This window comes from Plecotus auritus (assembly GCF_963455305.1).
Source record: "Plecotus auritus genome assembly, chromosome: 1".
NCBI classification, from domain to species: Eukaryota; Metazoa; Chordata; class Mammalia; order Chiroptera; family Vespertilionidae; genus Plecotus; species Plecotus auritus.
Genome location: NC_137770.1, coordinates 187,836,063 through 187,862,176, shown reverse-complemented (window position 1 = coordinate 187,862,176; position 26,114 = coordinate 187,836,063). Strand labels below are relative to the sequence as shown.

General features: G+C 42.3%; 1 protein-coding gene across 1 annotated transcript in view; it reads right to left on the bottom strand.

Moving 5' to 3' along the window:
* LOC308250844 (broad substrate specificity ATP-binding cassette transporter ABCG2-like) overlaps positions 1 to 26,114 on the bottom strand; it is a gene marked incomplete at both ends in the record, with an annotated part of 68,879 nt that overhangs the window by 24,013 nt on the left and 18,752 nt on the right. Inside the window, 5 exon segments of the mRNA XM_080673685.1 lie at positions 5,085 to 5,242; positions 7,579 to 7,731; positions 8,316 to 8,430; positions 9,023 to 9,082; positions 16,302 to 16,523. Coding sequence (XP_080529811.1) covers positions 5,085 to 5,242; positions 7,579 to 7,731; positions 8,316 to 8,430; positions 9,023 to 9,082; positions 16,302 to 16,523 — 708 coding nt within the window.

Genomic DNA, 26,114 nt, shown 5'->3' with positions numbered 1-26,114 from the left:
GGGATGGTGGGCACAGTGCACTGTGTCCTGAAGTGTTTATTATTTTTCATTTCAAAGAATTCACTGGTATGGAACAGGTAACGTGACATAAGGGAGTGTATGGCATATTCAGACTTGGTGCCTATGTCAGAACACAGCGATGGGTCATCACCACTGCTCATGACAGCGGGTGTGCGGGCACGTGTGTGAAGTGATGCTGTGCTGGCATGTGATCTTTGAACCTTTACCAAATCAGTTTGTTTTCTTTTTTTTTAAATACATCTTTATTGTTCAGATTATTACAGTTGTCCCTCTTTTTTCCCCCCACAACTCCCCTCCATCCAATTCCCACCCAACCCCATGACCTTACCTCCTCCCACTGTCCTCATCCATAGGTGTAAGATTTTTGTCCAATCTCTTCCCACACCCCCCACACCGCCTTCCCCCTGAGAATTGTTAGTCCACTTCCTTTCTATGCCCCTGTTCTATTATATTCACCAGCTTATTCTGTTCATCATATTTTTTATTCACTTGAATTTTAGATTCACTTGTTGATAGATATGTATTTGTTGTCACTTTGTTGTTCATAATTTTTATCTTTACCTTTTTCTTCTTCCTCTTCTTAAAGCAGTGGTTCTCAACCTTTCTAATGCCACGACCCTTTAATACAGTTCCTCATGTTGTGGTGACCCCCAACCTTAAAATTATTTTCGTTGCTATTTCATAACTGTAATTTTGCTACTGTTATGAATCATAATGTAAATATCTGTGTTTTCCGATGGTCTTAGGCTCTACTGCAGCGGTTGAACCGCTGCTGTAGAGCCTAAGACCATCGGAAAACACAGATATTTACATTATGATTCATTAACAGTAGCAAAATTACAGTTATGAAATAACTGAGAGAGCCTAAGACCATCAGAAAACACAGATATTTACATTATGATTCATTAACAGTAGCAAAATTACAGTTATGAAGTAGCAATGAAAATAATTTTAAGGTTGGGGGTCACCACAACATGAGGAACTGTATTAAAGGGTCGTGGCATTAGAAAAGTTGAGAACCACTGTCTTAAAGAATACACTTCAGCGTTTCATATAATACTGGTTTGGTGGTGATGAACTCTTTTAACTTTTTCTTATCTGTGAAGCTCTTTATCTGACCTTCAATTCTAAATGATAGCTTTGCTGGGTAGAGTAATCTTGGTTGTAAGTTCTTGCTATTCATCACTTTGAATATTTCTTGCCACTCTCTTCTGGCCTGCATAGTTTCTGTTGAGAAATCAGCTGACAATCGTATGGGTACTCCCTTGTAGGTAACTAACTGTTTTCCTCTTGCTACTTTTAAGATTCTCTCTTTGTCTTTTGCCCTTGCCCTTGGCATTTTAATTATGATGTGTCTTGGTGTGGTCCTCTTTGGATTCCTTTTGTTTAGGGTTCTCTGCGCTTCCTGGACTTGTAAATCTATTTCACCAGGTAACAGAAGTTTTCTGTCATTATTTCCTTAAATAGGTTTTCAATATCTTGCTCTCTCTCTTCTTCTGGCACCCCCATAATTCAGATGCTGGTATGCTTGAAGTTGTCCCAGAGGCTCCTTACACTATCTTCATACTTTTGGATTCTTTTTTCTTTTTTCTTTTCCGGTTGGGTATTTTTTGCTTCTCCGTATTTCAAATCTTTGACCTGATTCTTGGGATCCTCTAGTCTCCTGTTGGATCTCTGTATATTATTCTTTATTTCATTCAGTGTATGCTTAATTTCTAGTTGGTCCTTTTTCATATCCTTGAGGGTCTCACTAAATTTATGGGAAGTTTCTAGAAGATTCCTGAGTAACCTTATAACCATAGTTTTGAACTCTATATCCAGTAGTTTGCTTTCTTCCATTTCTTTCATTTGTGACATGTTTCTTTGTCTCCGCATTTTGGCTTCTTCCCTGTGTTGACAGAGTGGCCTTGTGTGCTAGGTGTCCTATAGGGCCCAGTGGCTCAGCCTCCCCAATTACCTGAGGTGGACACTCTTGGTGCACCCCTTTGTGGGCTGTGTGCACAGTCTTGTTGTAGTTAAGCCTTTATTGCTATTGGTATCACTGGGAGGACTTGACCTCCAGGCCAATTGGCTGTGAGGACCAGCTGTGTCTACGATGGGAGAGCTGCTGTTCAGGGGACACCTTTATGGGGCAGGACTTGCTTCAGTGGGGCTTTGGTGCTCACTGAGTCTGCCCCCTGAGTGTGTCTCTTATAGATGTGAAGAGTTGTAATCTGATATGGTCTCACACTGACCACTGGGTACACTGGCTCCTGGATCTCCAAGGAGGTGCAAAATCAGCCACTGCCTGAGGCCACCTAGCAGGAGCTACAGAGAGATCTGCAGATTCCTCCTCTTTGTTTGGGGTTTGGAGGTGCCCAGATGAGGCCCAGCTGTGAAGCAATGCAGGCTGCTGCTGCAGGGCCTCAGGCCTTCTTTTGGAAGCTTTGGAGCTCTCTGACCCAGGTTTTAGGTTGCAAAAGGACAGGCCATTCATATACAAAAGCTGCTGCGCACAGCTTGGGTGGGGTTGTAAATTGGGTTGGGTGGGGTCTCAGGGAATCACCAGGGTAGAACAAAAAACAATGGCTGCCAGTCATTCCTGCCCCAGAAAGGTCCCCGGGTCTCTGTGTCCTGCGGCCCCATGCAGGAACAATGATCACTGCGAGCACCTCTGAGAGAAAGCTGCCCTCGTGTCCCAGCCCGATGCCAGACAGTCCAGTTTCTCCCCGTAGTCTCACCCGGAACTGGAGTTCAGGGCAATTGGGAGCTTGTATCTCCCTCCTGAATGAAAAAAACAACAGCGCACCCAGTTGCCAGCCCGTTTCGTGTGCGCCTCCGCACCTCCGCACTTCGGCACCTCCGCACCTCCTACCAGCCTCAATGTGCGTTTTTTTTCTTTCCTTCTAGTTGTAGAACTTCCTGTCAACCAGCTTTCCCGTGGTTCTGGATGATATTTGTTTTGTCTTTTAGTTGGAGTTTTGATGTGGTTGTGAGAGGCAGCAAGTACAGGTGTTTACCTATGCCGCCATCTTGGTTGTTCCAAATCAGTTTGTTTTCATTAGATTTGTCACACAGTTGTAATCTGAACGTAAATAATTACTTTATAAAACTTTAAGGACAGTTTCATGTTTCAGAGTTCTGAACTACAGCATAAATAAGACTGCTTTGCAACAAGTTTCTTTTTCCTTTCATGCAATTTTTCTATACATCTTGTGGAGGGTAAATGTCACCATTCCCATTGCTGAACCAAAGGTTATTATTTTTACAGGGAAAATTCCTTATTATTTACATGTGGGTGTGAAAAGGAGGTGACTTCTAAAACAGCCACCGTTGCGTTTTAAAAGCTGACATTCTAAAAGCCTGTGTGGAAACCTGCCCAGCTGGCTGCAAACAGGCAGTGGGTATGAGGAAACAAAGTGCTGGGAAATGGGAGACGTCTCTTCCTTCTTGTGAATTGAAATATGAAACCATGGTGTCTGTACGACTGCTGATGCAATTGTTTTTGTAAATCTTTTTTTTAAATATATATATTTTTATTGATTTCAGAGAGGAAGGGAGAGGAAGAGAGAGATGGAAACATCAAAGATGACAGAGAATCATTGATCGGCTGCCTGCTGTATGCCCCCTACTGGAGATGGAGCCTGTAACCTGGGCATGTGCCCTTGACTGGAATCGAACCTGGGACCCTTTAGTCCACAGGCAGATGCTCTATCCACTGAGCAAAACCAGCTAAGGCTGTTTTTGTAAATCTTGTTGTGGCATATACAGTATTGTCATAGGTCTAAAGAGAAACACAGGGTTCCCTAATGTCATTGCTCTGAAAATGTCGACACTGTATATATGAATATTGTTTGTTTTTTTGTTTTGGGGTTTGTTTTTTCAGATTGAAAAATTAAAATAAATATTACTGTATTAAAAAATGAAAAATAAAATAAAACTCTAAAGCTTTCCGTGTCCTATAATGACAGTAAAAGCCAGAGTTCTTATATTTTTAATTTGCCACCCACTCCATTCCATCTCATGTCCTTATTCTAACTTTTAGGGAATGAATTATATCTCCTCCAAATTCATATGTTGAATTTGTAAGCTCCAGTACCTCAGAATGTGACTGTATTTGCAGATAGAATCTTTTGTTGTTCTTGTTAATCCCCACAGAGGAAATTCTTCCATTGATTTTTGGAGAGAGTGGTAGGAAGGGTGAGAAACACAGAGAGAGAAACATCAATGTGAGAGACATTGATTGGTTGCTTCCCACACGAGCCTGAGACCAAGGTATGTGTCCCTGACCAGAATCAAACCAGGACCCTTCAGTCTGCAGGCCAGCTCTCTATCCACTGGGCCAAATGGCTAGGGCTGTAGATAGAATCTTTAAAGAGGTAACATAGACTAAAGAAGATCATATGGGTGAACCTTAATTGATAAATACTAGTGTTCTTACAAGAAGAGGAGATGAGACACACCAAAGGAATATGAAGTGAAGACACAGTGAGAACACAGCTACCTACAAGCCGAGGAGAGAGGCCTCAGAAGAAATAATCCTCACAACACCTTGATCTTGGACTTCTGGCCTCCAAAACTGTGAAAAAACTAATTTCTAATGCTTAACCCATTCAGTCTGTGGTACTATTTTATGGCAGCCTGAGCAAACTACTCACTAACCAACCGCCCACTCCACTTTAGGTCACTGGGTTCCATTCCCTCTGGCCTCTTGAGTTCCAAACCCATTAGGCAGGCTTGCCTCAGGGCCACTGGCTGTTCCCTCCAACGAGAACTCCCTTCCTCAGGTATCCAGATCTTGCTCACAGCTCACCTGGCACATCCTGAGGTCTTCCCTGACCATCCTGCTATGTAATATGGCACCTCCCACCACCACCACATCAGCCTTCCCTATATTCTTACCCTGCTTCATTTTTCTTGAAACGCTTATATTTGCTAATTGACTGTTCCCCTCCAACAAAGAAGGGAGAAATGTTTGTGTGTTGTGCTCATTGCTGAATCCCCTGCACCAAGATTAACACCTGGTACATAGTAGGTCACCAGATGTTGGATGAATGTAAGAACAATGTTCCCATAGCGCTTACCTCTTCAGGAGCAAAAGGACAGCTTTTGCTGTGCTTGAGTCTAGGCCAGTTGTGGGCTCATCCAGGAACAAGATGGATGGATTGGTAATAAGCTCCATTCCAATACTAGTCCTTTTTCTTTCTCCTCCAGACACACCACAAATAAACTGAGTTCCAACCTAACACGCAAATGTTATCATTAACAAAAACAACCACAGGCACTATCGTTAGTTGAGCTTCCTACATGTGCCAACCCTATAAGAGGTACTTTGTCTCGTGTCCTCATTTATTCTGAACTGCAAGTGAGTATCTGAGAGAAGAGAACTGTTTCTTTTTAATTAAACAAGTAAACTGAGGCTCAGGTCAGAGCTGGTATGTGGCTATGCCAGACATGAAATCCACGCTTTCAACAGTTCTATATGTTCCTTTTCAAGTCAAATATTTAGTTTTAAGATCAAAAGTTAAAGACGTGGCCCTGACATAGTGAAATCACAATCCAAAAAGGAAGATAAAAATAGGAGAGGAACAGGTGAAAGCATCTATAATTTATTAGTCTTCTTATGCCCCTTTCTTTCTCCCCCACCGAAAAAGTCCTCAAGTGGACTCAAAAACTAGGCCTTGGCAGCTAAGAAAGCTCACTTTCTACCATCCACATTAGCACTTATAAAATCACCATGAGACCTCCCAAATTGACCCTGTCTATACCCTAACACACCACATAATTCCTGACATCCTTTTAGGCAAATTCAGAAGGCAGAGTATTCTACAGGTGACTGGCTTAGTCTTTTCAACCAGTCAGTGTCACTGGGTGTGGTGGGGGAGCAGAAAGGTTTTGGGGGAGGCAGGAGGTAGGAAACAATTCTTATAGTAAGAGTCTCCAAAGATATCATAATCACATGCTACTCATGCCCTTGATTAGATCCTATAGTAACTGAGCTATAAAAGACATTTTGGAAACAATTGAAAAGCTGTGAATATATATAGACTCTATACAGCTAATATTAAAATATTATTAATGTTGTTAGTTGGTAATAACATTGTAGTAATGTAGACAAATTCCTTTTTTTAAAATAAATGTTTTAGAGGTGAAAATGACATTTATAACTTTCTTTAAAATACTTTAGAAAGAAAAACCTGAAGCTATTATTATTGAATAGCATGTTAACTAGAAAATCTAGGTGAATGTTACCAGTAATCATACCACTGTATTAATTATGCTACAATCATGTTATTACTATAGGAATCAGGCCATTCTCTCTACATTTCTCTTACGTTTAAAATTTTATAACAGGTATAACATTTTTAATGTATTGTTTCAGTCAATTACATAAACATGTTCTGGGAAGTCAACAACTGCCTTCAGCTTATTTTCCCTAGAAATCCATGCAAGGAACTCAGGTGATGATCACTGGAGCTAAAGGCAGGAAAGCACCTTAGTGGAGAGAATCACATGAAGAGCCCCAACAAAGGGAGCCAAATCACTCGTAAAATGAAAATAAGTGGTACATGGGAGCAGCTCAGACTTATTCTTCCAAAATACACTTGACACAGAAGACTGAAAGCATCAGATGAAGCAGCAGCCAGCAGAATACCCCATCTTCATGACCTCTAAGTAAGGGATAGTGCAGAGGGACGGAACTAGAGCCATAACAACTGAAAAGCTAATCTCCACCCAAAGCTTTGAGGTCTTTCAGCAAATCTTCCAGGTCTGCTCATCAACTGTAAATCATTCCCCCACTTATCTCATTTCTCCTTCCTGATCCTGCACAGCCCACACCGGGAGCTACTTGTGTCTCTCTTGCCCACAGCCGTTACCTATAAAACCCAAGGGAGCCCAGCACATGAGAGTGTGTAAGAAACCCCGGCAGAAGGGAGGGACGGGGAAGAGAGGGGGGAGGGATGGGAGATAACGTGTCCTACGAAAGGCTTTAGGAAAACAAGTTGGCTGCTACACAAATTAGACATAAATACTAATTTGACTGAAAATAATTTTGGAGGCCCAATTATAGCAAAGTGAAACATATATGTCATTTATGAATTCCGAAAAAATAGTTATGAATTCCAGAAATATAGCTGGGATTGTAGTCATTTATGAATTTTTAGTCATTTATGAATTCCAGAAACATAGCTCCAAAGCAACCAACAGAGTCCCTAGAGGAAGGATAGCTAAAAAAGGAAAGAGAAAACAAAAAAAGAAAAGTTAGCAAAGAGATACTGAATGAGACAGGACTTACACAGTTAGTGTGGGGGAGGAGCAAGCACTGTCATCACAGGGAAGGGACATGTAGTCTTTGCAAGAACACTTTTACATACCAGCCCACACGGCTATACTTCACCTCCAGGATTCAATCATTATTTAATTTTTTTCCTGGTTAAGTTTCACCTTCATATTATGTAACTACTCATTTTTATCATTGTTTTAGAAAGCAGCCACTTTGACCAAACACATTATAGGAAACTTCTGGGTAAGGGTCCTATTTGCTGGCAGTGATCCCATCGGTTGTTTCCACATTACCTTGGAATCTGCCACTTTAGCCAGACCTAACTCTTGAATGACCATGTTTATCCGTTCATTCTTTTCATGATTCTTCATAGTTGATGGAAGGCGAAGAGCTGCTGAGAACTGTAAATTTTCTCTCACTGTCAGAGTTCCCATCACAACATCATCCTGAAGGCAAAATGGCATTTTAACAAGACAAATCAGGTCTTTTCTAGTAAATTCAGTCTTCAGTATATACAACTTAATCCACAAAAATAACATAACCAAGGGAAAGTTCTAGCTAGTGATGAGCTTTAATTACACAAATTATACCAATAACTCCATATTAGGACAGCTGCAAACCCTGATGGAAGAATTCTCATTCCTCTCTGAACACCCGAAGTGAACACAGGTAATTATTATTACTACTAGCAGACATTTCCAGACTGCTTTATACAAGACTTTGACAAAACATCTTTCTAAGCTAGGACAGGGAGAGAGGGGAAGGTAGGGAAAAAAGTAAAACAGTAGCATCTTTTGGGAATATAACTAGAACTGTTATCGTTTTGTTAGCAGGGTCATATTCTAGATTCTCCCTGCCTTTTCATTTAACATTACTGTGCATCTTAAGGGAGATTATGAAAAGCTGGTATAAGGAAAGTTGGATTTATGCCCAAGTTATGTGATCAATGGGCAGCACACTGCACTATCAGCCAAAGAACTTGCCCACATAAAACCAGAGATATCTAAAATGCAAATCAACGTATACTTACTTGTACCACATAACCTGAGATACATTTGAAATTGGCAGGTCGAGGTGCTCCATTTATCAAAACATCTCCAGATAATCCCTGTGGGTCTTTCCTTGCAGCTAAGATATCTAACAAACTATAAAAGGACATATATGGTATGTTTTTTCTCCAACTCAAGTTATATCTCTCAGCTACTCTGAATTCAAATTCTGTTCAAATTAAAAAATTAACTCATCAAGAAAATCTATGGTTCAACTATAATTACATATGTATTTTTTAAATTCTCAACTTCCTTCTTTTACTCTATGCTACAATAAGGTCTAAAAATGTGAAAACAAAGCACTGTTGGCTGATCCAGCACAGACCTCCCCAACAGCCCTCCAAGCTGCCTGACCTTTGGGTCCCAACACAGACAATGTGCTCCTTTCGCCAAGACTCACTCCACTTATGATTTTGCTCCACCTCCCCACTTTCAATTTCATCTCCTTCCTTTTCCTCCCATTAGCTCACATCATACCTGACACCTGTATGCCAATCACCTCTCAGTCCCTCTCAGTAAAGCTGACCTAATAAGACACAGCTAGAAAAACTGCATGTGAGCCACAGTGCCTAGAGTCTAGACTAGACATGCAGCAAATATTCAACTAATACCTGCCCTCGTAAAAGTGATCTTTAAAAGCACATTAAAGCTGCAAAGGGAGAGCTTCCTGGTACTCTGTTATACTCACGAAGATTTGCCTCCACCCGTGGGTCCCAGAATGGCGTTGAGGCCAGGTCTCATGATCCCACTGCAAATGCAGAAACAGACTGAGTTACTGGTTCACTTTAAAACTAGTTCTACTGCCCTGGCAGGTTTTGCTCAGTGGATAGAGCATCGGCCCGTGGACTGAAGGGTCCTGGGTTCGATTCTGATCAAGGGCACTTATCTTGGTTGCAGGCTCGATCCCTGGCCCTGTTTGGGGCACGTGCGGGAAGCAATCAATTGATGTGTCTCTCTCACATTGATGTTTCTCCCTCTCTGTCTCTCCCACTCTCTCTAAAAGTCAATGGGAAAATATCCTCAGGTGAGGATTTAAAAAAATATATTTCTACTAATTTAGGGTCTGAATTTAATACACTCAATGAACATTGATGAAATTAGAAAATAAGCACAAAACAACCTTTTTATTTGGGGGGGGGGAGGAAATGTCAAATAGAAGTCTAGTATACAAAGGATGCCATCCCTAGTTAGCACCTAAAGGGAAAATGGCTCAGGTCCCTCTAAATTCACTTCAGTTATTCTCTAAACCACTTACATTTTTTGGGAAGGGACACACAAACTGTCAAGGTTTCTTGAATTAAAAGATTCTGGTAAAACATCTGTTAACATTTACTTCTCTTAACACAATGTTAAGTGCATCACAGGTCTTGAGTAGTGTGTAGTGTCTCAGGGTAATTATTTCAAGTCACCTCATTTGCTACCTAGTCAAGTTCTACATAATTAAGTAGTCCATGACTTTCTACAATCACCAGTATTAGTGCTTTCGCTACTCAAACCTAATCAGGCGAAAAAACAACATATCTGAAGTTGAAATTTAATGGCTAGAAAAAAGCACCTCAGATGTTGAAAAGAAAACCTCACCAGTTCCTAATGCTAACAAAATTCTTAATCCAATTGTTAAAGTAAAACATGTCCTCCAATTACATACTTTTCTTTCTTGTAAAGTTTTAAACAAACAACCTGGAAAATTACCAGTTTAGAAATGGGAGACTCCACTTTTTATTGGGGATGACCTTTAAGGGTATACACAGGTGGTACAGATACCGCATGTTCCAAACTAATTACATAGATGTTTGTGGGTAGAGAATATTCAGATAGAAAGCATGAAGGTAGAAAAAAAAATTAAGGCAGTTGACGGTGTTGAGATTCGAGAATTCAAATATGGAATTTGAATTTAACCCAGTAGAATGGGAAGGAGAACGCACTGGAGTACGGAGAAGGAAGGGTAGGTCCACCATAGTTACACAGGCATGATGAAATGGAGGTCCGAGGAAGGCCTTTCCAAACCCTGGTGACCAACCCCAATCTCTGCAGAATTCATAGGTAAATCAGAATTTACTCCCCAGCCCGGCCGGTGTGGCTCAGCAGTCGTGCATCAACCCAGGAATCAAGAGCTCACCAGTTCAATTCCCGGTCAGGACACATGCCCAGGCTGTGAGCTCAATTCCCATAGGGGTGTGTGCAGGAGGCAGCTGATCAAAGATGTTCCTCTTTCATCAATGTTTCTATCTCTCTATCCTTCCCCCTTCCTCTCAAATGAATTAAAAAAAAAAATTTACTCCCCAGAGAATCCAGTATCTATTCCAGTGGAAGGTGCAAAGCGGAAGGCTATTTCATGCCCAGACAGTGACTTTCACGGGGCAAATACTATGACATACAGCTGTCGTGGCTCCAGTCCAGGAGGACCTCAGCACTGCCTGCCTATTGTGCGGGAACTGTCATGAGTGTAAAATGCCTGGTGGGTTCTAGAGTGAAATTTACCTCCTACTTTGCTCATTAACTGAGGTGCCTCTCACTCAAACATTGGACAAATGCAATGAGTTAGGTAAAGCAGACACAAGCTCTAAGACAGAAAAATATCTTATTCTTTTCGTGGCCTTTCTCCTCTGATGTAATAAGACATGCTAATGGTTGGGTGAACTTTCAAGATGCATTTATCTGTAGCTCTTCATGTACCTTCTGCATTGATAGCTACCTAAACTGTTTCTAAAGTGACCAGAGATAAACTTGTTACTAAGATTTCATTGCCAGAAAACCTTTCCAGGTTTTAAAAATATCTACTCAAATAAAGACCAAGCAATCCTAAATGATTAACTCAAAAGACAATGTGAGCATTCTAAGACAAAGAATTTTGCAGAACCCTGAGTTGGGCTTCCTTTGCCACTAAACCCTAGCATCATAGAAAACAATAATGGGCAATCCTAACTGCAAGACTCCCAGTTTGGAGCAGTGGCTAATTCTCCCTCCATTCACTCAACACAGTTATTCAGTGTCTATGTATATACAAGACACTCTTCTAGGACATGGGTCAGAGCTCAGAATAAAAGTTGTAGCCCTCGTGGATTCTACATTCTAATCCAGAGATCAGCAAACTACAGGTGTTCATGTCTTCTATTTTCAAAAACAATGTGTTCTTGGAACAGAGCCACACTCACCCATTTATGTCTATGGCTGCTTTCCTGCTACAGTGACAGATGTGTGGCCCATCACAACGAAAATATTCACTATCAGGCCCTTCACAGAAAAAGTTTTCTGACTTCAGTTCTAGTCCATAATCTACAATTCCCTTGTTGCCCCACCCCACCTTCCCACAAAACCCATTCCCCACCCTTCTTTATTGATTTATATGCCTGAAAGTCTCCCTCACTATAGTGTAAAACCTTGCCAACAAGAACTGTGCCATCTTGCCCTGGCTGGTTTGGCTCAGTGGATAGAGCGTTGGCCTGCAAACTGAAAGGTCCCAGGTTTGATTCTAGTCAAGGGCACATGCCCGGATTGCAGGCTCGATCCCCAGTGGCGGCGGGGGGGGGGGGGGGGGGGGGGGCGCGCATGCAGAAGGCAGCCTATCAATGATTCTCTGTCATCATTGATGTTTCTATCTCTCTCTCCCTTCTTTTTGAAGAGAGAGAGAAGGAAGGGAGGGAGTCAGGGAGGGAAGGAAGAACTGTTCCATCTTCTTTAACCACCACCCCATAGCATGAAGGTCTACTCATTGTAGATCACTGAGTACTGAATAAATGAAATAAAACCTAGCTACAGGATTTCTATCACATCTATTACATTTCAGTGCAGCAGTCGCCAACCTTTTGGACCTCACAGACCACCAGTGGTCCGCGGACGACCGGTTGGTGACCGCTGTTTTAGTGAATAACGATAAATCCTTTGGTCTCACTTTATGAATAATAAGTCAATGCCATTCCCACTGCTTGGAGCACCATCCTTCCCTACCCTGCCACACACACACACACACACACACACACACACACACACACACACTTCAATTTCTCTCTCCCATGCCCCTGGCCCTCCAATTGAGGGTAGTGGCTTCCATGTCTTCTAACACACGTATCACAGTAGAACACAGTGAAGTTCTCTAGTTGTCTGAATCCCCATTAGACTAGAAGGTTGCTGAGAACAGAGGACATGCCTCTGTCACTAGGATATTGCATAATGTCAGGCTCCTAATAGACACTGAAAACTAGTTGAATAAAAGAGTCTCTACGTTTTTATAAATGATAATTACCTATGGGAAAACCAATTGTTTTCAACAAAAACAAATATCAAGAAATACAAGGCCCTGGTCGGGTAGCTCAATTGGTTAGCGAGAGCATCAACCCAATACACCAAGGTCGTGGATTCAACTTAGTTATATTTCCTACTTACTACAATATAGCATGTTCAAATAATGTATCAGTCATTTCTATTAAACTTTACCTCCCTTCTTTGTCTGAAGGTGCTGGAAGTGCTGGGTGGAGGAGCAGCAATGGCCAGCACCCAAGATCACAGGCTGCAAAGGGAGATAGGAGGAAGAGAGGAGACAGCTAGAGAGTGGGGAGATTGCTTATATGAAGAAATAAGAGCCTGCTGGTGTGGCTCAGGGATTGTCAACCTATGAACCAGGAGGTCATAGTTCAATTCCTGGTCAGGGCACTTGCCTGAGGTTGTGGGCTCAATTCCGAGTAGGGGGCATCTAGAAGGCAGCTGATTGATGATACTCTTTCATCATTGATATTTCTATCTCTCTCTCCCTCTCCCTTCCTCTCTGAAATCAATAAAAATTTTTTTTAAAAGAGAGAAATAAGAAAACTGAGCAAATCAGTAAGGATATTAGAAAAATGAGAGTCAGGTTTTTACTTTTTGAGAAGATGTTTTACAAACATGGAAATGTGGAAATAACCCTGGAGTAATACATAAGAATTGGAAGTCATGGGCTTTGATCTATATAACCAGACAGATATAAGAAGGTTTAGATGTTTTTATAAATGTTTATGTACATATATTCCCTAGTTCTGTCCACCAATATGTCCCAGAAGCTATGCCATCCCAATATCAATGAATATTCCAAACACCTAGATCTCAATAAGTTAGTAAATGCAAAACTCCACAAAAAGGAACATCAGCTCATACTAGGTCTGAGGCAGGGCAAGTAGTGAGTATGGAACTTCTGCTGTGCCAACAAAATATTCAAAAAGAAAAGGAAAAAAAGAGAGACAGAGATAATGAGTTTTTTAAAAAACACACAAAACAGACCTACTTTGACCAAATCAGGAACAATACGAGTATCAAAATAAATAATGATGATAATGCATTAGTATTGAATGCTACTGGATAAAATGTGAATCCATGACTCTATACTAATATACATAAATGAATAAAGAGATGATGAATGACGTTTTTTTCTTTTTAGTAGAATGCAAACTAATCCATATGAAAGAGATGGATGAAAAGAGAAAATCACTCTTTGGTGACTATCATAGTGATAATTACTGCTGATTCAGGCAAGAGACATAAATGGGGGCTTAAGCCGGTGAAATAAAATTTTGGAATAATGTCAAGGTAACTCCCCTAATAATATTAATTACGTGGGGGAGAACAGTGACATTGTGATGAAGGCTGGCAGATACCAACATGACCAGGTGATCAAGATGAGAGAGAAAAATACATGCTCATCAGCTTTTTTGGAATATAATTACCACTTTGAATGGCAGTGGTGCTACCACACACAAGTCAAACTCTGGTGACTTATGAGACATACTGGGGGGAACACTTAGCAACAGATATACATGTCTAATCACTATGCTGTACACTTAAAGCTAATATAATAGCGTTTGTCAACTGTAATTAATAAATTTTAAAAGTTATGAAAAAAATTGACACCGTTTTATGAACCCAGGAATGCAAGTAAAGAACTCATCTGTTGCTGGACTGCAAACCCTGAACCATAAAAAAACACTCTGAAGCCTTGAGCAGATGACACTTTTAGTGCACTGAGTTACTAATCTACTAAAGCATAAGCAAGATAAATGTCCACTCATCCGGTATGCATTTTAAATCCATTCAACCTATGCCTATTACAAATTATTTGTTACCTTCCACTTAGTACAAAATCTGAAGTGACCAACATTTTCTTGATAGATATGTTTCACAAAAACCTTTTCAGCTTTAAAAAAGGTCAGTCACTTCTATCTAGGCATGTAGCAAAAGATAAGACTTTGTGACTACCTACCTCTCCTTATTTTCCTGGTCAGGGTTTTTAACCAATACAACAAAGCAACAAGGAAGTAGGCATGACAGTATGTGCTGCTGCATGAAGAAAGTTCTATCAATTCCACACAGCCCCTACCTCACCACCACCCAACCAATCCCAGGTCCCTGTTCTTTCTTCCCCACCCACATGCAAACTTTTCTCCCCTTCTTGTCATTTCCTAGCCTCCTGGGAGCAGCTGGCTGCTTCTAACAGAAAAGACCACAATCCCATAGAACGCATCAGGAAAACATGAGGATCATGTGATCTATACAGGTTGGAGGCCATACCTGGCCAAAGGGCTCTTGTAACCACTCTTCCGGTCTCAGAGAGCTAGAAAAAGTGCTTGTTTTCCAGGAATAATTATTTCCCCTATCAAACAAACACACTAACTGAACAAAACATGGTATCCAAGAAACCTAGATGCACTCCCCACTCCACAGAGAGGAAGAATCAGGCTCAATTCTCTAGAAATCAGAAAAACACGAACAATCCTCATGGCTGTCACCTGTGAAAGCATAGAGACATGTGGTCCCAAGTAGGTTCTTTTCTTCTTTCCCTCCTCACTCTCCTGCCCACACTACCACCACATGATAAATTCATTAATGGAAGAAGAGAATGAAAATCATAGTTTTGTATTGATTTGGACCCTAAATTCTATTATGTTGGACCTCCACTGCATAACTTAAGCTAAGCTTTCACAGTATATTGTCTTTTCAACCTTCTGACTCTTGCTTCTAGAACATAAAGGACATAAAGGGCATAAGTACCTAAAGTGTCTGGCTCAAAGTACAGTAACAGGTCTTTTATTTCATGAATGAGTATATTAAAGCTCAATATTATAATACTACTAGAGGCCCGGTGCACGAAATTCGTGCAGGGGGGGGGTGTCCCTCAGCCCAGCCTGCACCTTCTCCAATCTGGGACCCCTTGAGGGATGTCCGACTGCCCACAGGGATCGGGCCTAAACCGGCAGTCAGATATCCCCTTCACAATCTGGGACTGCTGGCTCCCAACTGCTCACCTGCCTGCCTGCCTGATTGCCCCTAACCACGTCTACCTGCCAGCCTGATCACCCCCTAACCACTCCCCTGTCAGCCTGATCGACGCCTAACTGCTCCCCTGTTGGTCCGATCGCCCCCAACTGCCCTCCCCTGCCAGCCAGGTCGCCCACAACTGCCCTCCCCTTCTGGCCTGATCACCCACAACTGCCCTCCCCTGCCAGCCATCTTGTGGCTGTGGGCGCCACCATCTTTGAGGGCATGGCAGTCAATTAGCATATTCCCTCCTTATTGGCTGTGGGCGCCACCATCTTTGCAACAGCGTGAGGGTCAATTAGCATAGTCCCTCTTTATTAGATAGGATCTCCACAGTTGGGAAGTTGTAAGTCACACAGCCAGGCCTCTTCCCACTAAACCACAAGGCTTATCCAGGAAAAGCTAAATAGCACATTAATTATTCAGTTTCTCAAACAAAAGTTGATGCACATGATACAACCACTTTAAAAACAGTTTGGCCATTCCTTTAAAAATTAAGCTTATACCTAACATGTGATCCAACCATTTTACTCCCAGTTGAGCCCAACGAAATGCAAGTGTGTCTATGTATCTGTACAGACATGTATACAAATAAAATGTCCATAGCACCTGTACTTGCATTAGGCAAAACCAGTGAAGGCCACTGCTGTCAATAAAGCTGTTTAAACAAACATTCATGCACATACTTGACATTTATCAGTATTTCTTTCTCAACTGTTTTTCGATTAAGTAGAAATCCACTCTGCACTTTTACTCGATAGCAGATGTTATGGAAACTTAACACGGCTCCCTCAGTAAACATCTTCAGGTCTTTGGGGGTGGTCCTTGGTAGGTTATCGGTGTTTCTTTGTGACATTGGGATAAAAACTTGGTCCTTATCGGAAGACATCTGGAGAGTGTCTGCTTTTCTGTAGAGGGAAAAGCAACAGTAAGTTGACAGTCAAATAAATGTACTAGGTAACAACACACTTAAAACAAGTCTGTTTTGTGACAAACTTGCCATTATAAAAGTAATAAGTCTCGGGGATGTAATGTGCAGCACAGTAAGTATAGTTAATAATACTGTATTATATGTTTGAAAGTGGCTAAGAGATCTTTAATGCTCTCAGCGCAAGAAAATAAAAACTTGTAACTGGTGATGAATGTTAACAACTTATTGTGGTGATCATTTCACAATATATATAATTATTGAATCATTATGTTCTATACCTGATACTGTTATATATCAATTACATCTCAATTAAAAAAGAACATCCTAGCCAGTGTGGCTCAGCAGTTGAGCATCGACCTATGAACCAGGAGGTCAGGGTTTGATTCTGGTCAGGTTGCATGCCCAGGTTTTGGACTCCATCTCCAGTAGAGGGCATGCAAGAGGAAGCTGATCAATGATTCTCTCTCATCACTGATGTTTCTCTCTCTCTCCCTCTCCCTTCCTCTCAAATCAATGAAAATGTATATTTAAAAATAGTAAAAAGAATAGAGAATCTAAATCTTTAAAAAGAATGTAAAATACCTCATTAATCACTTTTATATTGATTACATGTTTGGTAAAAATATTTTGGATTTATTGAGTTCAAAAAGATATATTAACATTAAAAAATAATACCCAAGTCCATTTTAAACTGCCCTGCAATAAAGAGCTCTATTTTCAGTGAACAGCTCATAATACTGTAATAAGAAAAACCTTGGAACCCCTATCATAGAGGTAGACACAACTCTGAATACATAAACTCCAACTGAATATCAATTAAATATCTAATAAGTCCAATAGGAAGAGTATGAAAATTACTCAAAACTCATAAAACAGGAAAGAAATGAGTGGAGTTAAACCTATCTAGCTTGAAAAGAATTTTATGGTATGATTCAAGATCAGAGACTACATGATCACCTTCACCCCCTATTATTGTTTTTGATATTTTGGTGGTAATTTTGGAGGTTATGACACAGGCATTACAAAAAAAGGCTTAGCCAGGTAAGGCTAAGAGAAAGTTTCCTGAATTTATAGCCCCAGGCTTTATATCACTGCTTATAATGTTTCTTCAATCAGTAAGAAAATAAACTTCAAAATTGTTTGAGATGACATATTTAATTAATGGGTAAACATACTTAAATTCCAGAAAGATTTATAATTAAGTATAAAAATGATTACGAAAATCAATCCAGCCCTGGTCCGGTAGCTCAGTTTGTTAGAGTCTGGTCCTGATACACTGAGGTCATGGGTTCGTCCCCAGTCAGGACACATACTAGAATCAACCAATGAATAAACAAATAAGTGGAACAACAAATCTCTCTATTTTCCTCTCTTTATCCCTCTCCCTCTTTTTCTAAAATCAATTTGAAAAAAGAGGTACATATATACAATGGAATATTACTCAGCAATAAAAAGGAATGAAATCTTGCCATCTGTTACAACATGGATGGATCTAGGGTATTATGCTAAATCTTTCATATTCAATAGCAAATGAATCTGGGAGGGACTAATTAAAACCTAGTCATTTCAACTGAACAGTTTTCTATTTTCCACCAAATGTACTCCCAACGCCCACCGACCTTTCCAACCACTGGCATCCCAAAGGGCTGTCACCACTCACTCAGCAGTTCCAGGGCTCGGATCTCAGGGTCCGTGTGCTCAGAGGCAGAGCACTCACAGTCATTCATGTAACCGCGGGGATGAGTCCCCCAGACCGGCCCTACACAAGCTAAGGAAGCAGGTCCTGCTTCACAAGGACGTCAAGCATTTGCTTTCCCAGCGTGAAGCTTTTCCAAAATCTCCAGGCTCCTTTCCAGGCTGCCTCCTTCCAGGGACCCCCACTCTCTGGTGGGCGCTCCTGGACTCCCTCTCCCCTCCTGCGCGCTCGGGACTCGGTCTGTAACCACAGACTCAAGTCAGCCCCGGGCAGGAAAGCCGGGCAGGAGGCGACCTTCCCGGGCCGACGCCCACAGCCCCACCGGTAGCCCACCCACCGCGCCCCCGCGCTCCCCGCGGGCCCAGCGCTCACGCGCGCAGCTAACACCTGGGAAGGCACCGGCCCGCGGTCGCGGTCACGGTCAGGAGCTTTGGGCAGCGCTCGGCGAGCCGGAGCGGCGAGGAGAAGAGCACAGTCCGAGCGAAGGAGGGTTTCACCTGGCACACCTCCACCTCCGGCTGCGGAAGGGGAGAGCGCGCTGCCCCTCCCTCGCACCCCAGGCTCTTGGGGTCCGCGCCCGCGGGAGGGCGGAAGGCATGGCGCCGCCTGCCCCGCTGGGCTGAGCGCGGCGGCGGTAACGCCGGTACCGAGTTCTGCACTGGACCCTGCTGCCACCCGCCCGCGGGCCCGGGTCAAGGAACACCCCGGGACAGACAAACTGAATACTCTGTGTCCAGGGCTCGTAGGAAATGGACAGTTGGCCACGAGCCCGGGTAATCCCCGGACGCCACCCCAGCTCATCAATACCTCGTCTCCCTGAGTGGATGGGGTCACCGCCGGGGCCGCGCCTGAGCACCAGGGGATGCGGACGCCTAGGCTTTTCTCAGGGTCACGCGCTGCGCATCCAGAGCAAGTGGTGGTCTCTATTGAATGAGCTTCTGAGACATTAGGTTCCTGCGCCCCAGGGCCAATGGAATCAGGAGCTAAATCTATGGGGCAATTGGGGGATGGGTGGAAAGAAAATTTTTTAATGAAAATATTAGTGGAATCAGTTTAAGTGCATTCTTCACGATCCTGTAAGTATGGAAAAGCTGGAAAGTGATTTGCAGATTCGGGAAAAGGATTGGTTATCAGGCATTCTGAGTGTGAATGGCCATGCCCAAATTCACCTGCTGCATCAACTCCCAGAAATTAGTATTTGCCCTAGGTAGTTTCTGGTTTGGTATCTACAAACAAAAATTATAATACCCATTAAATTGTTTCTTAGACCCGAAGAATTACTGTTAATTCTTTACCCCATACAAGGAAGTTTTAGCCAGGAGTCTTAGGTAAGAATATTGATTATACAGTTTTAAAATGATATTAAAAATACAATACTGTATACTTTTAAAGGACTTAAAAGTATGTATCTATTAAGCACCCAAACACTCGGGTGAAATTGGGGTTGGTGGTGGTGGTTTTTGTTGTTATTGTCGTTATTCAATTTCTGAATCACATGAAAGACCCTTAAAACCCCACATACAAATACATTTGTCATTTTAAGCCAAGATTGGGAAAAATTCTCCAGAGCTGGCTCTTAATAACTGTTTGCAAAATTAAAAAACGCCTTCTAAAGATAAAACTTTATTGATATCAGTAAAAATGAAAAAAATTTCCAGCAACCTCTAAAGGCAACCAAGAGGGAACTACTGAAAACGTAGAAAACACACATGAAATTGATGAAAAAGCACACAGAAAACAACAGGATAGTAAAGTGAATATAGCATTGTGCAATTATGTAAAATAAAAACAAACCAAAGACCCATACATAGAAAATAGTTGACAATACAAAAAAATGTTTGTTTTCTGGGTAATAACATGACTATTTTTTTCCTGCTTTAGTGAAATTTTCTAAATTTGATATAATACAGATATATAACTTTTATATTGGGAAAAATGAGTGCTATTTAAAGGCAAAAGTAGCCCTGGCCAGTTTGGCTTAGTGGCTGGAGCGTCGGCCTGCGGACTGAAGGGTCCCGGGTTCGGTTCCGGTCGGGGGCATGTGCCTTGGTTGCGGGCACGTCCCCAGTGGGGGGTGTGCAGAGGGGCAGCTGATCGATGTTTCTCTCTCATCGATGTTTCTGACTCTCTATTCCTCTCCCTTCCTTCCTTCCTTTCTTTCTTTCTTTCTTTCTTTTCCTCAACGGAGGATATTCTTCCATTGATTTTTAGAGAAAGTGAAAGGGAGGGAAAGAGACAGAGAGAGAAACACATCGATTGGTTGCCTCCCACATGTGCCCCGACCAAGGCCATGGTTGGAGTCTGTAACCCAGGCATGTGCCCTTGACCTGAATTGAACCCAAGACCCTTCAGTCCATAGGTCTAATCTACACTCTATCCACTGAGCCAAACTGGTTTAGGATATATATTTTGCCCCCTCCCATATATATATTTCAGAGAGGAAGGGAGAGGGAGAGGGAGATAGAAACATTAATGATGAGAGAGAATCATTGACTGGCTGCCTCCTGCATGCCTCCTACTAGGGTTCAAGCCAGAAACCCAGGCATATGCCCTGACAGAGAATCCAACCATGATCTCCTGGTTCACAGGTCGATGCTCAACCACTGAGCCACTGAAATGCTGGGCTAATGTGGTGTTTTAATATGTTGATTGGTTTTTGTATGTTGAACTATCATCACATTCCAGGGTTAAATCCCACCTGATGATGGTGTATAACCCTTTTAATGAAGCTGAATTCAATTTGTAGTATAATGTTGAGAATGTTTGCATCTATATTCACAAAGGATAGTGGTCTATAATTTTCTTTTCTTGTAGTGCCTGTGTGTGGCTTTGGCATCAGGGGAATGCTGACCTCACAAAATGAGTTAGGAAGTGTTCCCTCCTCTTTAATTTTTTAGAAGAGTTTAAGAAAGATTGATGTTAGTTCTTCTTTAAATATTAGTAGAATCTACTTGTGAAGCCATTTGTTCATGACTTTGCTTTGTTGGGAAGTTTTTGAATACTGACTCAGATTTATTCAGATCTATTCAGATTTTCTATTTCTTCATGAGTTTCCCAGATTGTATGTTTCTGGGAATTTTTCCACCTTATCTAAATTATCCAGTTTGTTGACAGACAGTTGTTCATAATATTCTTTCACAATAATTTTTATTTCTATAAAATCAGTAGTAATGTTTTCACTTTTATTTCTGGTTTTGAAATCAGAAATTTGAATCATTTCTCTCTTTCCTTAGTCAATCTAGCTAAAGGTTTGTCAATTTTGTTGATCTTTTCAAAGAAACAACTTTTGGTGTCATGGCATTATTTTTATACTTATAAAGACACCTACTTATAAAATACTAGAGGCCCAGTACACGAAATGCATGCACTGGCAGCGGGGAAGAGGAGGGTGTCCCTCAGCCCAGCCTGCACCCTCTCGTAGTCTGGAACCCCTCGCTCCTTACCGCCCACCTGCAGCAAAGGTGGGAGAGACTCTCACCACCACCGTTGCACTCACCAGCTGTAAGCCTGGCTTCTGGCTGAGCGTCTCTGTCCCTGTGGGAGTGCACTGACCACCAGGGGGCAGCTCTGCATTGAGCGTCTGCCCCCTGGTGGTCAGTGCACATCAGAGCGACCGGTCTTTCTGCTGTTCGGTCGATTTGCATATTAGAGTTTTATTATATAGTATGTTTAGTATTTTATAACTGCTAACTTTGGTATCTTCTTTATGAGAGTGTAAATTACTTTTCAAGACCGGTTTCTAGCTTTAAGATAGCTACTCAATAAATTCATCATTAAATGAATGAATGAGGTAAGTTTAAAGGGGTATACAAAAAGAAACATACATAAATCATAAATGCAAAGGAGGTATGGGTGGTTTAAGGTAAATGTGTTAAGTTGGCCCGTATATATTAAAAACAATACAACATAACAGCATGAGGTTTTTCCCCCTTTGTTATTTAAAACAACAGGCATTGATGTGGATTTCTGTTATTAAAGCATAGTTTTTACAGAGTTCAGAGTTCTTCCTCACTTCTCTTTGAAGCTTAAGTTTCTTTATCATGAGCCACCAAATAAATCTCATCTTATCAGGAAATACTGGTTTTCTCACTTTGTACTCCTGCCTTAACTGAACTCATGACTCCTAATGTTTTTGTCCTCAAATCTAAGCCTTGCCTCCAATGCTCCATCAGACCTTGCATACCTACATTGCAAGTAAGTCATTCAAACAGGCACAAATTTATTTACAGAAATAGAGGTGCACTTGGTTAATCGTAAGGTCTTTTTGAACTCCACCAGTCTATGATACTGCTGCTGCTGATGTACTCAAATGCCACTGAAATGCTCACTAGCATAGGGTTTCAGATTATAGTCTCATCATCCTAGGGCACCAAAGAGAAGGCTTCAAGGATTCCACAAACCTTTAATGCGAATATTGTTTTCAATACATTTTAACTATTAAGAAAATAAAAAGACAAGCCACAGACTGAGAGAAAATATTTGTAAATCATATATCTGATAAACAATTTGTATCTATAGCATGATTTTTTTCTCAACAAATAAATAATATTTATACATTTTGGCTCTATTCTATAAATGAAACTACAAATGCAAATATTGCACATGCATTTTAAAAAATGTATGGGATAGAGAAACAACTTGTATCCAGAATACAATAAAGAACCCTTACAAATCAATACCAAGAAGATAAACACCGCATTTTAAAATAGTCTAAAGATTTAAATAGATATTTCACCAAATAGATATTTCACCTGAGTTCAGGCCTGTCTTTCAGGACAGAAGAAGTGGCTGATCATCACTTAGGCAAAAGCTATATGAATAATCAATAAGCTCACGAAAAGATGTTCAACACCTTTAGTCATTAGGGAAATACAAATTAAAATCACAGTGAGCCTGGCTGATGTGGCTCAGTTGGTTGGAGTGTCATCCCACACACCAAAAGGTGACAGGTTCAATTCCCAGTCCGGGCACATACCCAGGTTGCAGGTTTGGTTCTCAGTGGGGGTGCGTGCATGTGGGAGGCAACTGATTGATGTTTCTCTTTTCTCTCTCTCTCTCTCTCTCTCTCTCTCTCTCTCTCTCTCTCTCTCTCCTTTCTTCTCTCTAAAATAAAATTTTTTAAATGTTAGAAAAATAAAATCACAAGATACTGAAGGGGTAAACAAGACATTTGGGGGGCTAGCCATCTGAATCTGTGCCAGTAACCTGCCTTCTGACGTACAACCTTGCTTGCTGATAAACTCCATTCTTATCAAACTCCATTCCTATCAAACTCCATTCTTATCTGTGATGCCTGTCCTGCCTTGCAGAACCTGTTTCCCAGAATACTCACATTTTACAGAGACCATAAACCACGAACCATATACAGTACCCGGAGAGGCAGGTGCCAGTGCTGGCAGGCCTCTGGGTGTGGTCTCACTTCCCCCATCCCAACTCACAGGAGGCTGCAAAGCCCGTGAAGGGTCCGGAAGCCTGATCCATATTTAGGGGACAAAGGAGCTAAAGGATATAAAGGGAAAGCTTCGTCCATATTCATCACTCAGGATTTGGAGACTGATTCCCCTGAGTCACGGCACTAGTGCAATCTGCAATAGAGGCAACTTTTCTGAATATTCTCTGAGTGCCCGGCTGAGTAATTCTCCTGGACCGCCTGGCAGTTTATCCGCAACATTAATTTGGTGCATTGGCTGGGAAAATACCATTTGCACTGTCTACTTAGGGCACCGCTGGTAAAGGCCGGTGGCAGGTCCATTTGCCCAGGCCCCCCTGAAGACGGGAAACATGCACCTCCGGTGATTTTCTGGATTCCAGTCCTCATTGGGCCCAGATGACCGGGACCCCTGCTTGCACCCCCGTGGACTCCAAGGAGGACAGAAAAGCCCTTTCTGGAACGAGACGTCTGACCAGTGAGTTTTCCCCTGGGGGACCAGTCTGAGTTCAGGCCTGTCTTTCAGGACAGAAGAAGTGGCTGATCATCACTTAGGCAAAATATTTGCTTCAGTTCAGGGATTTTCTGTGGGTGGAAGTCACAGCTCAGACTGACTGGTGTGTGAATATGAATGGAAGAGTCTGTGTGAAGCTAAAGTCACCTTGTGTTTGTCCTTCCAACTCTGTTAACTGGGAGGGATTACATGGTTTAACTGCAAATATGGGAAATAGTTCATCCAAGCCCACTGTTTTAGAATGCATGTTAAAGAATTTTAAGAAAGGTTTTACTGGGAACTATGGAATGAAGTTAGTTCCCTCCAAGTTAAGAAAGATGTGTGAAATAGACTGGCCATCTTTTGTGGTAGGATGGCCAGCGAGGACACATTGGATGTTCCCACAATCAGGAATGTTTACAGAGTTATAATGGGAGACCCAGGTCATTCTGACCAGCTCCCCTACATCGATCAGTGGCTGGAAATAGCTCAGCTCAAGCCACCTTGGATATGGCTCTGTGTGTGTAAGAATGGATAGAGTAAGGTTTTAGTGGCAGGAGAAAAAAGACAGGCAGGAGAAGAGAAGCAGGCCCCTCAGAAGGAGAATAAGCCTCCTATTCTGCAGGAAACCCCCAAGGAAGCCCCGCCAGATTTACCACCTCCATGTGTCCCTCAGGTGGCACCCAGTGCTCCTTTGCCCAGTCAGGGAAGCTTAGATACACCATATCCTTCCATCTCCCCACAACCAGACTCTCCAGAGCCAGTTGGATGGCACTTGCACTGTTGATCAGGGACCCAGGCCACCCCCAAGCTTTCCAGATGCCTCTCTGGGAGACTCGGGGTCCCCAAGTGCTTGGAGAAGATGGGACCCTACAAGAGGGGGTGATCAGTCTTTTACTATCAGCCTTTTACCACAACCAATCTCCTGAATTGGAAACATCACACTCCTGCTTATTCTGAAAGACCTCAGGCCATGGTAGACCTCCTAGAGTCAATTTTCCAGACCCATAAGCCTACCTGGGTTGACTGCAAGCAACTCCTTCTCACGCTCTTTAACACTGAGGAGCACATGAGAATAGTAATGGAAACTCGGAAATGGCTCCAGACCTAGGCCCCGGCAGGGATGTTAGACACAGATAGATGGGCCAGGGAGGCCCTCCCAGATGAGGAACCCAGATGGGACCTGAACTCAGAAGACAGAAGGGCCAGGCTAGAGAGATACTAACTGGCCTTCCTCCAGGGGCTCAGGGCCAGCCCTAAAAAGCCCACTAATATGGCCAAGACTTCTGAGGTCTTCCAGAAACCTGATAAAAGTCCAGCAGCTTTCTATGAAAACCTCTGTGAGGCATATCAGATCTACACTCCTTTTAATCCTGAATCCCCAGAAAATCAAACTATGGTCAATGCAGCCTTTGTAGGTCAGGCTCAGCCTGACATAAGGAGAAAGCTACAGAAACTCAAAGGATTTGTGGGGGGAAAAAACGCAACCAAGCTGCTAGAAATAGCAAACAAGGTTTTCATCAACCAAGACAGGGTGGCTAAGGAGGAGGCAGAGGAGAGACTGAAAAAGAAAGCAACCTTGATAGCGGTGGCTATTAAGGAATCAAGCTCCCAGACAGATAAGAGAGGGAAACAACAAGGACCCAGGCCAGGGGAAAGAAGGACAAACCTTAAGCAGGATCAGTGTAAGGAATCTGAACACTGGAAAAATGAATGTCCAAACTGCCAGAAAGGGAAGTCAGGGTCGTCCAACCCACCCAGCTGCTACCGGCTGGAACCACTCGAGGCAGATCTCATCGGGCTGGCCGCAGCTGACTCCGACCAGGACAGACCGGGCTCTTTCCAACTGGGCCCCCACGAGCCCAAGGTCAGAATGAAAATTGGGGGCCAGACTATGAACTTTATGGTTGATACAGGGGCTGAGCACTCGGTAGTCACTCAGAAGGTAGCT